The sequence below is a fragment of the Trichosurus vulpecula genome, chromosome 4 (assembly GCF_011100635.1).
Source record: "Trichosurus vulpecula isolate mTriVul1 chromosome 4, mTriVul1.pri, whole genome shotgun sequence".
Lineage (NCBI taxonomy): Eukaryota > Metazoa > Chordata > Mammalia > Diprotodontia > Phalangeridae > Trichosurus > Trichosurus vulpecula.
This window is the reverse complement of record NC_050576.1, coordinates 15,842,973-15,860,785: the sequence shown is the minus strand read 5'-3', so window position 1 is coordinate 15,860,785 and position 17,813 is coordinate 15,842,973. Positions and strand designations below refer to the sequence as shown.

The 17,813-nt window shown below is 47.7% G+C and overlaps 1 protein-coding gene across 1 annotated transcript in view; it reads left to right on the top strand.

Annotated features, from left to right (window-relative positions):
• PGM1 (phosphoglucomutase 1) overlaps positions 1 to 11,216 on the top strand; it is a 72,147-nt gene extending 60,931 nt beyond the window's left edge. Inside the window, exons 8-11 of the mRNA XM_036754287.1 lie at positions 803 to 938; positions 5,691 to 5,874; positions 7,256 to 7,390; positions 10,220 to 11,216. Coding sequence (XP_036610182.1) covers positions 803 to 938; positions 5,691 to 5,874; positions 7,256 to 7,390; positions 10,220 to 10,309 — 545 coding nt within the window. The 3' untranslated portion in view covers positions 10,310 to 11,216. The remainder of the gene's footprint in view (positions 1 to 802; positions 939 to 5,690; positions 5,875 to 7,255; positions 7,391 to 10,219) is intronic.
• The last annotated feature ends 6,597 nt before the right edge of the window (positions 11,217 to 17,813 follow it).

Here is a 17,813-nt window from a genome sequence, read left to right as displayed (position 1 = left end):
TGGTCAGGGTCTGTCAAGGGAGAGCACACTCCTGGGGGGTGGGGTGGTATTTAGCATTAACCCAGCAGGGCTTTCAGAGGGAATGGGGTGGGATTATTGCATGTGTTTACATCACCTCCCTTCCTGATATTTTATTGCTGAAGTGGGGGTGGGGAAGGGAGCAGAGTAAAGCCCGGTGTTACATGTACCCTGGTGGCAGCTGCAGCCGGGCACAGGCTTTCGGATGGCTCGATGAGATCAGTGGAAGAGATCTGAACAGCAACAAACAGAATTGTGCATTGAGAGTCTGCTGTGTCCAGGGCATTGAGACATTCAAAGATAAGTATGAGCATGCCTGCTCTCAAGAAGCTTGCAATCCTGTAGGAGAGAAGGAACGGGGGTCTTGGAAGTCACTGACTGCAATCCCCCCATTTCACAGGTGAGGAAACTGAGGCTCAGGGTAGTACAGTGACTCATCCACAGTGCCAAAGGTAGTGAGCATCTCTACGTCACCCCTGTTTGACTCATAGAAGGCTTGATCCAGAGCCAGAAAAGGCAGTAAGGGTCCCTTGGCAAGTCACTTAACCCTGTTTGCTAGTAAGCATCTGAGGTCAGATTTGAACTCCTGACTCCAGGCTGGTGCTCTGTGCACCGTGGTGCCCCCTGGCACTCCTAACTGATTAGTTCCTATCTCAGAGTCCAGTGTTCTTTTCATGGCAGCCCAGTTGATGGTTTTACCCTGGGCTGACTTGGCCTGGGACCTGGTCTATCTGTAAGATGGAGTTCAAACTGGTTTTGACTTCCCCTCTGCTTCTCTCCCCAGGCTCTGACCACATCCGTGAGAAAGATGGCCTGTGGGCCGTCCTGGCTTGGCTCTCCATCATTGCCAACCGCAAACAGAGTGTGGAGGACATCCTGAAGGATCATTGGCAGAAGTTTGGGAGGAACTTTTTTACCAGGTGAGGCCTCCCTTCAGGTGACTCAGCATCCCCACGGCTTAGCTTGGCCTCTCTTCAAGACTGTGAACAACCACATTTCTCCAGCTCCCACTGATTCCCAAGGCCCGTGGGCTGCAATGAAGTCTAACTTTGCATTATCCATAAGTGAAAGCTGAATTCCGTTCAGCTAAACTGACATCGATTGACTGTTTTTACTGGTTTTCTTTATCATTAGAACTCAAAAATCCTTGGAAAGAGGCAGGGTGTAGGCACAGATTCCTAAAATTGAGATGCAGTGCTTATTTGCACACGTAGATTTGCTATAGAGAACCAAGCTAGCTCTTTTCTCTCTGCACCAAATGAGGGCAGTAGGAGTTACCCTGGAAGAGAAAAGGCCTGGGTGGGAATAGCAGCCCTCCAAAGCCTTGCAAGCGACTGTCAGCAGGCGGTGGTGGTGAAAAAGGTTGGGTCTTGTCTGCCTAGCCCTAGAGGGCAGAACAGGATGCATCAGGATTCCACAAGCATTTATGAAGCACCTTCTATGTGTCAGGCACTGGACTAGGTGCTGGGAGATACATAGACCTCTGCCCTCAGGGAACTTACAGTCTCACTGGAAAAGCCAACTCATGCACAAATAAATAAATAGGGAATGGGTATATGTAGTAATGTGAGGGTGGAGGGACACCAGCCACTGGGGGAGGCAGTTGGTGTAGTAGAAAGAGCACTGGCTTTGGAGAGTGAGGAGACCCAGGTTCAAATCCTACTTTTGCCACTGTGCCTTTGGCAAGGCACTTCCCCTTCTGGGCCTCAGTTTCCCTCATCTGTACAATGAGGAAGTGGGTCTAGATGGTGTCTGAGAGTGCCTTCTAAGTCAATGATCTTGTGATTTGTGGGCACAGGAAAGGCTGACTCTTGCAGGAAGCTAAGGATTCTATGAACAATGAGGAGAAATCCCAGGCAGGCTGCTTTCAGCTTGAAATCTGTAAGAGCTCCCTGACCCTTCCTGTTGTTGAGGCCTAACCTCTTTTTTTTTTTTTTGGAGGGGGATAGGCAGGGCAATTGGGGTGAAGTGACTTGCCCAAGGTCACATGGCTTGTTGAGTCCTATCTAACTCCATTTGGGGTTTTCTTGACAGAGATGCTGGAGTGGTTTGCCATTTCCTTCTCTAGCTCATTTTACAGATGAGGAAACTGAGACAAACAAGGTTAAGTGACTTGCCCAGGGTCACACAGCTAGTAAGTATCTGAGGCCAGATTCGAACTCAGGAAGATGAGTCTTCCTAACTCCAGGCCCAGAGATTTATGTACTGTGGCACCGCCTAATGGCCTCCTAACAACTAGGACTTAAGAAATGGGAGCCGGCAGCTTCAGGGAGTGGTGAGTGATGTCTTCAGATGGAGGCTGATGACTGCCTCTTGAGCATGTGGATGCTTCAGGGAAGGGAAAGCCTGGATAACCTTTGCCTTCCTTTCCAGATGTAGAAATCTCTGGCCTGGCCTCCCTTGTTTACCCTCTGGGTGTAATCTTGTTTGCCTTATTGATGTGTGTAGGCAGCCATTTTCTTGGTAGGTAAACATTAGCCAAGTCCTGATCACAATCACTGTCACAAATCTGAGAGGTTCCAAGTTATCCCACAACACCCCCTCCTAAAGGCCCGAGGTCAGGGGCAGGCATCATAGGAACAAAGAGATGGATGGAGTTCCATGCCCCTTCTAATTGAAAGGGGGGGCGGGGCTTGGAGAGTTGGAGATGAAGGGGTGGCTTGGGCCCCAACCAGCATCGCAGCTCTGACACAGCGCCGGACTTTGGCTCATTTTGCATGTTGCCAGGACGCTTCCCGTTGGCCGCAGCATTGAAAGTTCAAAACTTGGCTCTTACCCCATTGGCTTTTACCACGTGGTACTTACTATTACTGAATAAGATGTTTCAGCAGATTTCTTAGCAGTTTCACAGTACTAAATAACCCAGGAAAAATATCACAGCCTGGGGATTTCCAAAAGTTCAGGTCTAGAAGGTATCTTAGAAGTCACGCAGTCAAGTCCCTGATTCTGTGCCCAGATCATGCAGCCAGTGGGTGGAAAGCCTGGAAAGGGAACGCACATGGCACGGCTCAGCCTGAGGGTCTTTCAGCCGTTCCACAGGGAGGACAGAAGCTACTTGGCTCTACAATAGAAAACAAGCAGGTTCCCAGAAAACCAAAATAAAACCGGCCGGCTTCAGTGTGCCGGCCACATTCTTACTGGCTTTGTCGACCCCACCCATATAAGCCCTGGCACCATTTCCCCCCCAGAGCTGGTGTCCAAGATGAATCTCACTGCCAAAGCCGGAATCCCACCTCAGCTCTCTAGAGCTTCATCCCCAGTGCCTGCTCTGGCAAAGGATTCACTCTGGCCACTGTGGCCCTAGGTGGGACATTGGCCTGAATGTCAGATGAGAGTCTGGGATCTGAACAGTTGTGGTCCAGTGAGCCAGAGCCTGTGCTTTCTCCTCCCTCTATTGGGCAGTTAATAATAATAATAAAGAAATACATAGATCTAGAGCTGAAAGGGACCTTAAAAGGCTCTGAGTCCAACCTCCTTGTTTTACAGAGGAAGCAGGCCCAGAAGGGTAAGTGACCTGCCCAGGGTCACACAGCCAGTGAGTATCTGAGGCAGGATTTGAACTCAGGTCTTCCTGACTCTCAGCCCAGCACTATGTCCATTATGTCAGCTACCTGTCCACTCTGCCATTTTATTTCTTTACATGACCTTCTCTGGACAATGGTAATAAATAGAATAAGACTTTACAGTTTGCTAAGTACCTTATACATGTTTGAGCCCTCACAACAACACTAAAACTATATGTGTTATTATGTCAGTTTTATAGATGAGGAAGTAGAAACTCAGAGAGGTTCTGATTTGTCCAAGGCACTGTAGTGCACAGAGCACCGGTCCCGGAGTCAGGAAGACCTGAGTTCAAATTTGACCTCAGACGCTTACTAGCTGTATGACCCTAGGCAAGTCACTTAACCCTGTTTGCCTCAGTTTCCTCATCTGTAAAATGGGATGATAATAGCACTTGCCTCCCAGGATTGTTCTGAAGATCAAATGTTTGTAAAGTGCTTAGCACAATGCCTGGCACACAGTAGGCAATTAATAAATGCTTATTTCCTGCCTTCTTTCCAAGGCCACACAGTGGGATTTGAACCCAGTTCTTGCCTTCCAGTTTAGCACTATATTCACTCTACTGCACCCCTCTTGGTCCATCATCTTTAACCCAGAGCATTTATGAGTTTTTGTCTTGAAATCCTAAGAGCTGTAGAATCTGCCTTCAGCCCAGGCCTGCTGTTTCCAGTGATTCAATGCAGCCAGCTGAACAGGCCTTCATTAAGGGCCTACTGTGTGCCAGGTGCAAAGGATAGAGAGACAAAGGGGGCAGACAGGAAACTGCTCTGCTATGAATGAATAGGCTGCCTTACTAATAGATTTCTACTGATGATGATGATGGTGATGGTGATGGTGGTGGTGATGATAGTGATGGTGATGGTGGTGGTGATGGTGGTGGTGATGGTGATGATGGTGATGGTGGTGGTGATGGTGGTGATGATGGTGATGGTGGTGGTGGTGATGATAGTGATGGTGATGGTGGTGACGATGGTGATGGTGATGGTGATGGTGGTGACGATGGTGATGGCGATGGTGGTGGCAATGGTGGTGGTGATGGTGGTGGTGGTGATGGTGGTGGTGGTGATGGTGGTGGTGATGGTCGTGATGATGGTGATGGTGGTGGTGGTAATGATAGTGATGGTGATGGTGATGGTGATGGTGATGGCGATGGTGGTGGTGATGGTGGTGGTGATGGTGGTGGTGGTGATGGTGGTGGTGGTGATGGTGGTGGTGATGGTCGTGATGATGGTGATGGTGGTGGTGGTAATGATAGTGATGGTGATGGTGATGGTGATGGTGATGGCGATGGTGGTGGTGATGGTGATGGTGGTGGTGGTGATGGTCGTGATGATGGTGATGGTGATGGTGGTGGTGGTGGTGGTGATGGTGGTGATGGTGGTGGTGGTGATGATGAAGATGATGATGACAAACTGGTGATTTTTTTGGTATTTGGAACTCCCAGATGAGGGCACTCCCTCTACCTACACAGATAGGTGCATACCTTTTATGCAACTCATAGTATTAGAGTGTTGACCTCAGTTTCAGATGGTGTTTTAAAAAGTGTATTTATACATTTTACTTTGATAGAATAATCATTTACAAACAGACACCCTAAACAAACTCACTTACAAAGTGTATCCCTCATCCCCCCACCAAAAGAAAACAGCCCAGAAATTTTGTTTATTGATTAACAGCAAGGAAGGCTGTATTCTGTGGTGGGGACAGTGAGAAGCTACCACTGATCCTTGTAACTGACCCGAATTTTGCTGACTTTATATCCATCGTTGACGTCCTACACATGTTGGTTTGGGGCAGAGCTTTCTTCACTTGGTATCAGCTCATATGAGTCTCTCCACCTGCAAAAAGACGGGTTGGCCTTACTGGCCCCTGAGGCCCTGTCCAGCTCTGGGTCTCAGAGCCCATTTGGGGCTCACTAAGCACCTTTGGGAAGCTCCACGAACAGATGGGATGATGGGCATGGGGTGCACCTCATTCTGTTCCCATATGGTTTTGATTTCTTCCGCTTGGTCTCTGTACATTGAGAGCTTTTCACTCACCCAGCTTGGAGGCGATGGCTGTTTGCTATGGCAGCAGTGACTCTAAGTGTTTGTCTATGTGATTCCTTCCAGGTACGATTATGAAGAGGTGGAGTCGGAGGGTGCCAACAAGATGATGAAGGACCTGGAGGCCCTCATGTTTGATCGCTCCTTTGTGGGCAGGCAGTTTACAGTGGGGGACAAGGTTTACACTGTGGAGAAAGCAGACAACTTTGAGTACAGTGACCCAGTTGATGGAAGCATTTCAAGAAACCAGGTGGGAACAAGGGGTGTGTGTGTGTGTGTGTGTGTGTGTGTGTGTGTGTGTGTGTGTGTGTGACACACCGAGAGAGAGAGAGAGAGAGAGAGAGAGAGAGAGAGAGAGAGAGAGAGAGAGAGAGAAAGCTAGACAGGGATAAAAAAAAATTCCTTCCCATTGTCAGGGCGTGAGATGCGAAGGCACTGACTTTCTCTCCCCATTATTTCATCAGAGGCAGAGCCTGGTGAAAACCTCTTTCCTAATGAAGATTGGCCACTATTCTATAACTCAGAGCCCAAGATTGTTGCCTGGGCCACTGAGAGGTGAAGTGCCTTGCCCAGGAGTCAGAGAGGCAGAGCATGTCAGAGGGGAGACAAACTCAGGTCTTCCTGACTCTGAAGCCAACTTTCTAGCAGCTTTACATACTGTCAGAGTCACCCAGGTAGTAAGGAGAAGAATCAGAATTTGAACTCAGGTCCTGGGAAGATTATACTATACCATGCTTCAGATCTAGCCCCAGAGATGACCTTTGCATCTGTTGTCCAAGGACCACCCTTGCTCTATTCAGGGAGGCCCATCTGACTGTAAGGGAATGGAACTTTTGGCCTTGGTATGTCTCGAAGGCCATTCACTGAGTCATAGAGAAGGGTGAAGCCTGAAAAGGCAAGATAGATGCTTTGCTCCCCTAAAATAACAAGATTTCTGGGTACAAAGAATGTCATGGAAAGAGTGGAGGAGAAGGAGGGCATGATCACTTGGCAATATAGCCCAGATCACAATGGTTCAGCAGATGGGTCTTTTCTCTTTTTGAAGATCTTGGGGGATGGAGAGGCTGGCATTTCTCCTCCCACATGTCACACCAAAATCTTCCTCTTCTTTCATCAAAGCCCATTTGGTCCCTGTCCCCATTGACAGGAAGAACTGAGTATCGTCCTGCCATGGTGCGTTTACCCATCAAAGGAGCTGACGTCCAATTTGGTGAGGCGGTGGGTACCTCAGGAGGTGGATGCAGGCTGGTATAAGGTCATTCCCTTCGTCAGGGGCTCTCACTTCATCTTCATTTTAGGTTGTTGATCAAAGCTGACTGGGGCTTTGGGCTCCATGGGTCTCACACCCAGAGGCCTTTGGAGGAGGCCCCACTGATTATCCATAAGTGACAGGGAGGCGACGAAGAGAGGGAGCCTGGGCATCATCTGGCCCCTCTTCGGATGTGGCCAGAGACCCACGGAGGCGAGGCACTGATGCAGGGGACTCAAGGGCCACCATCTATCAAGGAAATCACACCCCTCCTGCCCAAGTGTGAATGAAACTAAGACTCTGAATGAGTCCCCTGGCCTGCTTCCAAGCTTCCTTCTCCTTTTCAGCACGTGGGGAATCATGGTGTTCTTGTGCATTCCAGGGCTTACGGATCATTTTTGCTGATGGTTCTCGAATCATCTTCCGACTAAGCGGGACGGGCAGTGCTGGGGCCACGATCCGACTGTACATCGATAGTTATGAGAAGGACGCGCCCAAGATCTACCAGGACCCCCAGGTAATTTTCAGTTATTCTGGGTGGTTAGTCCATTCAGCTCATCAACTGTGTATAGCAAGCATTTATTAAATACTTACAGTGTCTTAAAGACTGGGGATGCAAAGAAAGGTGAGGATACGGTCCCTGCCCTCAGTGAGTGCGTATTCTAATGGGGGACACAATGTGTAAATGGTAACAACCATACAAGATGTACTCAGACATTTTGAATGGAGAGTAATCTCAGATGAGAGGCTTGGGGGCGCTGGGACAAGAGCTGCCATGTGGTGGTCCAGGAAGCCAGGGATGCCCTGGCCCAGAACCTTAGTCATTCAGTAAGTGTTTTTGAGCACCTACTATGTGTTAGGCACCTGGCTGGGGATTCAAAGACAAAGCATGAGACCACCTGTCCCCTCATGGAGCTTACATCCTCTTGAAGGCAAACATGTGCATCAAAAGTCAAATACCACGTAGATGCAAAGTAACTTGTGGGGGAAGTGGGGTGAGTGGAGTGACATCGAGGAAGGCTTCCTATAAGAGGTAGATTGAGCCCATTCCCTCCAGTCTTCTGCAGTTTACCTTCTATCTAATCTTTAGTCTCTCCCTATCCACTAGGTCTTTGCCTGATGCCTACAAAAATACCCATCTGCCCCATCCTTTAAAACAAATTCTTTATACCCTACTGTCTCCTCAATGTATTGTCCTATGCCTTTCTTTCCTTTCTCAGAGAAACTCCTTGAAAAAGCTGTCTGCACTGCTCTCTTATCTCTCTTCCATCTGGCTTCTGACCTCAGTAGGCACTGATCTCCTAATTGCCAAATCCAGTGGCTTTTCCTCAGTCCTCATTCTTTTTCTTCTTTTTTTAAATAGTATTTTATTTTTTCCCCCAGTTCTGTGTCAAGTAAATTTTTAGCATTCATTTTTAAAAGATTTTGCGTTCCAAATTTTTCTCCCTCCCTTTTCTTCCCTCTTCTGAAAATTGTAGGCAGTCTGATACAGTTCATACATGTGTTATCATGTAAAAACATTCCCATATTAGTCACAGTTGTGAAAAAAGAAACAGATTAAAGGGGAAGAACCGTGAGAAAGAATAAAGTGAAAAGAATATGATTCGATCTGCTTTCAGAGTCTACTGGTTCTTTAGAATTTTCCTTTGTGAGCCCTTTGTACTTGCCTTGGATCAGTGTGTTGCTGAGATCTCCATCCTCATTCTTCTTGACCTCTCTGTCAGCTTTGACCCTGGCTCATCATCTCCTCTTTGTTTTGCCATGACTATAATGCCTCCTGGCTTTTCTCCTATCCATCCCATCACCCCTTCTCTGTCTCTTTTGCTGAATCATTATCCACTGTCATGAACATTAACTCTGCTTGTCTCCCAAATCTTGGTCCTGGCCCTTCTCCTTTTTTCTCTCTATTCTCTCACTCAAGGACTCCACTCCCTCCCATGGGTCTCTCCCCAGATCCATATAGCCATCCCTGGTTTCTTTTCTGTGTGTTAGTCCCACATCCCAACTCAATGTCCCTAAGACATCTCAAACTCTATGTGCTCAAGGTAGAGCTCATCATTTTTCTCCTGAGATCTATCCCTCGTCTGAACTTCCCTTTCTTTATTAGGGCATCACCATCCGTCCAGTATTCCAGGTTGGAAACCTTGGCATTATCCTCCACCTTTCACTCTTCATCACCTGACTGTCGAACTGACCATTTCTTTCCCTACAACATCTCTTGCATCTGTGCCCTTCTCTTTCCTCACAGAGTCACTGCCCCAGGTCATCATCAACTGGGCCGCTCAATGCAGTGGCCTCTTGATTGGTGTCCCTGCCTCAAGACTCTCTCTGCTCCAATCCAGCACCCACATAGCTGCCCAAGCGATTTTCCTTAAGCACAAGAACATAGACTGTACATTTATAACTAAATATGACTTCTCTCCTCAGTAAACTCCAGGGGCTCCATGTTACTGCTAGGGTAAAACAGAAACCAGTACTTGCCTTGTAGAGCCCTTCCCAGCTTTTCAACCCCATTGAACGCTATTCCCCTTCCCTCTCCCTCTCCCCAAAATGGCTTCTTTGCTGTTCTCAGATATGACATGTCTCCTCCCTTGTTCCCTTAGTCTGAGCTGCCCCTGGTTCACTCTTTCCTCTTCTGCCCAGTGAAATGCAAGGACCTTGGAAACAGGGACTGATTCATTTTTGCCTTATTTGCACAGTGCCTAGCACATGGCACATGGAGAGGAATTAATATGTGCTTGCTAATTGACTAACTGTTTGGTCGTACCAGCAACCTCCATGCCTGAATTCCATTCCCTCCTTCCCTTCTTCTCTTGGAATCCCTAACTTCCTTCAAAGACTGCTTCCTACATGAAGCCTTTCTGGATTTCCCCAGCATAGAGCTGCCACCCCTCTGAAATGCAGTGCACACACACAGACACATAGACACACGGACACGCGGACATGCTGACACGCAGACACGCGGACATGCAGACACGCAGACACACACTAGAATGTAAACTCCTTGAGGACAGGCTCTGTTTTCTTTTTCTTTTTATCTTCATTTAATAAATGCTTATTGGATTGAATCAATTAATCAGGCATTTATTAAGTACCTGTCAAGTGTGATGGGGCAGGGAATAAAAATATGAAAGAGATGCAGCGTCTGCTCTTGAAGAACTTAGAATCTAGTGAGTGATAAGCAGCCCAGTCCTAAGCGGAATGTCCGTGGTAGGGCGGCTCAGACTCGGGTGGGGGGAGGTCCTTGGGCAGCTCCCCTTCCTGCAGGTGGAGCTGGCTGGTGCATGTTGAGATGCCGCGCTCACAATTTCTCACACTTGTATTTCCATCTCTCCCCTCCCCCCAGGTCATGTTGGCTCCCCTCATTTCCATCGCCCTGAAGGTCTCCCAGCTCCAGGAAAGAACCGGCCGCTCCGCACCCACCGTCATCACATAAGCTCCCGTCCCTAGACGCGTGGCCCACCACACCAAGGCCTCCTTCTAAGAACAAGAAAAAATTATGTTTTTACTCCGGCTTTTCATTCTCAATGTTTTCCCCCAACGTGTTAATGTATGTTGACAAGGTACTAGAAGCTGAGGAAAGAATGGAGGCTGTGGTGCTACGGGAGTGAGCCCTTCCATACCCCACCCCCTTTTGCATCTGGCAGACGAAGCAGGGTGGTGCATGGGATAGAGCACTTGACTGGGAGGCAGGAAAGTCCTGAGTCTGAATCCTACCTCTGACATTTACTAGCTGTGTGACCCTGGACAAGTCCTTTTCTCTCTCAGGGCCTCAAGTACTGGCCTGGTCTTAATTTGCAAAGTCCTAGGTTTGTGATTTCCCTTAGTGAAGGGACTTTGCACACCAGGGAGGTCCTACATGGATGAAATCAGTTCTTTTCTTCATCCCAGCACATTGTGCATGGGATCTGGACAGGAAAGGACCCCAGGGGATGATCTAGCCCAAGCCCCTTAATATTACAGGTGAAGAAACTGAGGCCAGGGAGAGCAGGCCTCTTGCTCAAGTCACACAGGTGCTAAGCCTCAGAGGTGGAACCTAACTCCAACCTGATGGATGTTTGCCTGCCTTTTGTCATAGGACAAGATTGGATCGAACTCTCAGGCCCACACGACCTTCCACTGTCAGAACTCCCAATGAGTCAGTCATGTGGCCACTGGTGTTTCTTCCCCAATGTGGGGAAAATCACTTGATTTTCATTTCTGGTTTTTGTCTGGAATGTATCATGTCGACACCATCATTTCAGGTGCCTTCTCCTCAATCAGTGTTGATTGATTTTCACCATGTTTCCCATCATTTGCTTATACAAGTATGGCCAGATATTAAACAGAATTGGGTCACGTTGCCTGATGTATTGTCTTTGTCCTTCCTCCATTTTCCCTTCTTCCTGGGAACACTCTTCTCCCAGGGTGGGGGGAGGGGAACACCAGAAAATAAAAGGCTTTGGGGAGTTATGTTTCACTTTGATCTCCTAGCCAGAGGGTGAGTTGGATTCTACCCCGCCTTCAATGACTTGGACTCTTTGGAACCAAAGTTTCAAATCCTAGAGGGCTAAGTGAGTCTTTCAGGCTTCCAAGGTAGATCAACTAAGCTTGACTTAATTTATGAGGAGGCAGGGGAAGGGCAGAAACTTTCCAGATAAGATCTGAAATTTCAAGGTCCTGATGCCAAGGTCCTGGGTGCCATTGGGGAGGAGACGGGTGGAAGCTCAGGGTCCTTGGCTGAATATATTGGTATTTGGCTGGAAGTCCTGGAGTGAGGGCAGGGGTTGGGGCAGGGAAGACTTTAGTCATCCTGGAAAAGGTATCCAGAGAGAGTCAGAGACAGAGACATACAGAGACAGAAAGAGAGAGAGAGAGAGAGAGAGAGAGAGAGAGAGAGAGAGAGGGAGGGAGAGAGAGAGAGAGATAGAGAGGGAGAGAGAGAGAGGGAGAGAGACATAGAGAGAAACTCATTAAGACATAACACTAAAAACATGGCCCTTCTACCTGAAACCACTGTGAGCCAGCTTGGGTACAGGGGCACTGGCCAACATGCCTAATTGGAAGGAAGGAAATAAGCATTTTTCAAAGTGTCTCCTGTGTGACAGGCTCTTTGTCAAGCACTTTACGAACATCTCATTTGACCTTCACAATCCTGTGAGGTAAGTGCTGTTATCTCCATTTTTACAATTGAGGAAAATGAGTCAAATAGAGATTCTATGATTTGCTAGCAAATGTCTAAGGCTGGATTTGAGCTCAGGTTTGGCCGATTCCAGGCCCAGGCCTCTGCTCACTTTGCCTCCTGGTAAAGGGTCTTCCAGGGAGAGGCTCCCATTATAAGGGGACAGAGTTGATGTCCAAGTCTTGTTGATTCTCCCTGCACATCATCTCTCAACTTTGTTGATTCAGTCAGCGAGCGTTTATTGTTCACCTCATTCTATCCACTCCTATCCACTCCGATTCAGACCCTCCTCCCCTCTCCCCTGGACTTCTGCCACTTCCTCCTAAGTAGTGAGAGAAACTGGTAGAAGGAATGACCCCAGCATCCAAGATGAGGTTCCCAATGTTTGATTCAATGAGCATTTCTTACATGTCTTTGATGCACCAGGCCTGGTCCTAGGTGGTAGATATCCAGAGATGAAGATGCTTATCTATGTCCCCTTTTAAGATTGCTTTTGCTCTCTTCTGTGCATTGTTTTAATGTTTCTTGACAGTTTTTCTTTTCCCTTCCTTTTTTTTGGGCATTTTGTTGGTGACCTTTTCATTGGTAGAGCAATGTCTTCAGCTCTGTCTCCTGGTATGTGAGTCAACCAACCGGGCAGCGTCTTTGGGTACCTACTATATGCCAGGCCCTGGAAAAGGGGCAGAGAATGTCTACTGGAGCTGACCATTTGGTGTGGAGATAAAAACATGCCTCCAATTCAGAAGAAAACAAATGAGTACATATGGTTGGTGCCATAAGTGCTGCATACTCAGCATTTCAGACCTAGAAGGAACCTTAGCTGGGTGGCACAGTGGTTAGAGCACTGGCACAGTGGATAGGGCACAGGAAGACCTGTGTTTAGATTGGACCTCAGACACTTCATAGCTGGGTGACAATACTAGTACCTACTGCCCAGGTGCTTGCGAGGATTAAATGAGAGAATATTTAGGAAGCGTTTTGTAAACCTTACAGCATTATGAGAATGTTAGTTATTACTTAGTCTCAAGTACTCATTTTACGCTCCAAAGTATCTGTGTTAAATTCGGGGGGTTCCTTTTAAATATATATGTGTGTGTATGTACATAATATTACATATATACATGTGTAAATATGTATATATAAATATGTGTATATATATAAATATATGTGTATGTATGTGTATACTAGATGCCACCCGAGGCCACTGCTGGCCCTAGGTGACTAAGCCCAGGACTGTTAGGTCCATGGAGGGTGGGGTCAGGCATGCATATTTTTGCATCCCTAACACAGGCTAGGACCTCAAGAAATTTTTAGTGAATTTAAATGAAGTGAATTGTGCGGCAAGGAAACCTGGAGTTATGGGTAAGAAACCACTTTTTGGGGTGTTACTTTAAGAGCCCGTGAACTTGAAGGAAATGCATCTCCATCGTGTCCCATGGTGCCTCATCTCTCAATTCGATTCGTTTCAGTGTTCACTAGGTATTTCTTGAGCATCTATTTTTGTGTTAGAGATGCACACATGTGCTTGTCCAACCCCATCCCCTGAGGCCCTAACAGTCCTAGGCTCAGGCATCTAGAGCCAGCAGGTGCCTTGGGGGCTGTCTGGTCCAACCCCCTTATTTTTCAGACAAGGATACTGGGGCTGGAGAGACAAAATAACTTCTCTAAGATCTCATACACGGCAAGCAGAGCAGAAATTCAAACCCAGCTCTTCTTACTCCTACTCTAAAATGCTCTCCACTGGGCCACACTGCCTCTTGTAGGGAGATGAGATCAACACACAGAGGAGGGGTGATCATAACCATCATCAGGCTAGCTAGCACTTCTAGAAGGTTTGCCAAGTGCATTTTTATCTTATTTCATTTGGTCCTCACAATAGGCCCTGGGAAGTAGGTGCTATTATTATGTCCACTTTACAGATGAAGAAACTGAGGCAGACCGAGGTTATTCAACTGGCCCAGGGTCACACAGCTAGTGAGTGACTGAGGTAGGACTCTTGATTCCAAGTCCAGTACTTTATCTATTGTGCTGCCTAGTTGCTTTGAACAGAAACGGGGTGTCAGGGAGAGAAGAGGAAGGAGTAAGAAAAGGAGGAGGAGGAGGAGAAGCAGAAGAAGGAGGAGGAGGAGGAGGAGGAGGAGATGATTTACTTTTGGCTTCTTGGTTAGGGAATCAAGAAAGCCTTTGTGGTACCCTTAGCTTCAGGAACTAAAAGAAGACAGAAGAATCAAGCAAAGGGTGTGTGTGTACGTGTGTGTGTGTGTGTGTGTGTGTAGGGAGGTATTATCAATAATTCTAAGAAGGATGAGAGGAAATAACCCAGATGACAAAGAACATGGAAAGGGCTTTGCAGACCTTGAAGTCGGGGGTCTTAACCCTTTCTTGTATCCTGGACCCCCTGACCAGTCTGGTGAAGCCTATGGGCTCTTCTCCAAATCCTGTTTTTAATTACATAAAACAAAATACCTAGGGTTACGAAGGAGATCAACTACATTGGAATACAGTTCTCTAAGTATTTAAAAACAACAACCCCAAACCCAAGTTCACCATCATCATGGCCATCGTCATCAGTATTAGCACAAGGACTGACCTGACCCGTGGACACTTGAACTAGCCCTGTCCCAGGCCCAGTGCAGAGACAGAGTGGGAGGGTAGGGGGACTTGCATCCCCAGCCAAGCTGGGCTTCATATGGTTTGTGAACAGTGCTCATTTTCCATAGGGTGTGGTGAGAATTACAGGGAGGAGATTATGTGGCAATTGCTTTGGGACCAGTCTAGAATTCTTTATTTTCTGCCCCCTCCCCCTGCCATGCAGCTGTCATCTCAGACCAAAGATTCCTGGCTGGGGATGCCCCCGAGGGGCAGAAAATGGCCAGGCTTCCAGGTGGTGGATCCAGCCTAGCAAGAAGACAAAGACAATGGCCCAGGGGCTTTTCATTTCAGAAACTGAGTAAAAGAACCAAGTTTGATTCGGGGGCTTTGGCTTCCTGTTGGATTCCAAAGGCATCTTTGCCCAGTATTCTCACAATCCTGTTCAGGCAACAAGCTTTTATTAAGCACTTGCTGTGTGCCAGGCACGGAGCAAAGGGCTGGAAATACAAATACAGGCAGAAAGATAATCCCTGCCCTCAAGGAGCTGACACGGGGAACATGGGAGCTTAAAAGGGTGTGGTGGGAAGATCCATAGGGCCAGAAATAGCCAAGAGGGGAAGGTTGGCCAACCCAAGTCTGTCCCTGATGTAGAGGCCCTGTGGAGGCAGAGACTCACCTGAGTCCTAGGATGAGAAGATGGTGGCCATCGATGGATGGTCAAGGGTGAGCAGGCCCTAGACTCTGGATGCTCCAAAGTGAGAGACAGCTTAGGGATAATGTCAAAGACCCCAAAGTCAGAAGGGGAGCTGGGAGGGCCTTCCCATTCTTTAACAATAGTAATAGAGGAGGAAGCTCATTGGGTCTGGGGTCAGAGGTTGTATGGTTGTTGTTGGGTCGTTTCAGTCGTGTCTGACTCTTCATGACCCATTTGGATTTTCTTGGCAAAGACACTGGAGTGGTTTGGCATTTCCTTCTCCAGCTCATTTTATAGATGAACAGTCATCTCCTCAATAATAACCCGGATGAAGTAATCTTCTAGCCTTCATTCGAACACCTTCAGTGACAGGGAGCTCACTACCCTATAAAGCAGCCTAACCCACTTTTAGACAGCTTTGATCATTTGGAAGTTTTCCCTTGGTTCCAGCCAACTCTGACTCTCAGCAGCTTCTCTGCTGGCTCTGCCCTCTGGGGCCAACTCAAAGGAGCTAATCCCTCTGCTAAATGTCAGCCCTTCAAAGACAGCTGCCTGTTCCCCGGGAGCCCTCTCTCCTCCAAGACCAGCACGCCTGGTTCCTTTGGCTCATTCTCATCTGGCGCGGTGTTCTGTCCCCTCCATCGCCATCTCGGCTGCCCTCGTCTGGGCCCGCTCTGCTCTGGCAACACCACCCGCCAAGCACTAATCAAACAGCTCTTCTGTGCTGGGCACTGGGCGCTGGGCATACAGCTGGTGCACAGGGACTCGAATTAAAAATACTTTCACAGCCATTTTGGGAAAGGAGAGAGAGCAGGAGTGATCGGGAGAGATCAGGAAAGAGCACAGCGAGAGCGGTGGACTTGGAGTCAAGAAGACCCGAGTTCGAATCCTGCCCCAGGTACTTTGTCGTTAGATGGCCCTCAGGACATCACTTCACCTCTGCCTCCTCACTTTGCGCAGCTCTAAAACGGGGATAACAATAACACCCACCTCTCAGGATTGTGAGACTCAAATAAGATAATATTTGTTTAGCACAGTGCCTGGAATATAGTAAGCGCTACATAAACGGTAGTGGTAGTAGTAGCAGTAGTAGTAGCAGTAGCAGCAGCAGCAGCAGCAGTAGTAGTAGTCGTGGTAGTGGTAGTAGTAGTACTAGTGGTAGTAGTAGTTGCTTATATAGTACTTTGCAAACCTGTAAAGTGCTATGTGGGGGCAGCTAGGGGGCGCCATAGTGCACAGAGTGCTGGGCTTCGCTTCAGTAAGACTCATCTTCAAGAGTTCAAATCCAGCCTCTGATACTTACTAGCTGTGGGATCCTAGGCAAGTCGCTTCACCCTGTTTGCCTCAGTTTCCTCTTCTGTAAAATGAGCCGGAGAAGGAAACGGCGAACCGCTCCGGTATCTTTGCCAAGAAAACCTTAAATGGGGCCATGAAGAGTCGGACAGGACTGACATGACCGAACAACGGCCACAAAGTGCTATGTGACTGTGAGCTATTAGGGGGTGTTCCTTAATAATAATAAAACAGTAATGATGGCACAATGTTAAGTTCTGCGTGGAAGTAAGAGACCACAAAGCCGGGCCTTGGCGGCGTCAGTCGGACAGACGAAGCCTCCAGACCTGGTTCAGCACCTTCCTCTTGGACAGTGCCGGGGAAGGGTCACAAGTGCGAAGGAGCCGGCGAATGGCCCGGCTGCCCTTTGGGGCGCCCCGCTACGCGTCCGATGACTCTCAGCAGTTCTACGTAACAAGCCTCATCTTTTTTGGCATAAATTATTCCTATTGATAACTTCATGGCCGTAGTCTCTAAAGATTCACAGCAGTGGGAGGGCCAAAGGGCGATGGAGAAGCATGGGATGGTGACGGGTGTGGCGAGTGCTGGCTCTGGAATCCAAAGATCTTAGTTCGAATTCTGATCCTGTCATTCACCACCTGGAATACCTTGGGCAAGTCACTTAATTTCTCTGAGCCTCAGTTTCCCTATCTGTAAAATGAAAGCACTGGACCAGACAGCCTCCAAGATCTTTTCCATCTTCAGATCCTGATTAAGAATTTTTAACCTTAAGAGTCCACGGATCCTCAAGGGGTTTTGAGTTCATAACCTTAGATAGAAAAAAAAATACATCTTTGCTTCAATATAATGTTTCCTTAGCAATTCTATATAGTTTGCTTTATATATTTAAAAACAGTATTTTGAGAAAGGGCCCATCAGACTGACAAAAGAATCAGGATACACAAAAAGATTAAGAATTCCTGTTCTAGATCCATTATTACCAATGAGCAAATGACTTAAAAAGCATTTATTAATCTCTTGCTGTATGCCAAGCACTGGGATAAATGCCCAGGATCCAAATAGAAAAGCTAAGCAATCTCTGCTCTCAAGGAGCTCATACTCCAGCTGTGAGAAAAAAAAAGCACATAAAGAAGGCTCTGGCACAGGGCAGATGGCAAGCCCCAATGTTTCTTTGGGCACATCCAAAGGGTAGATGGGAGG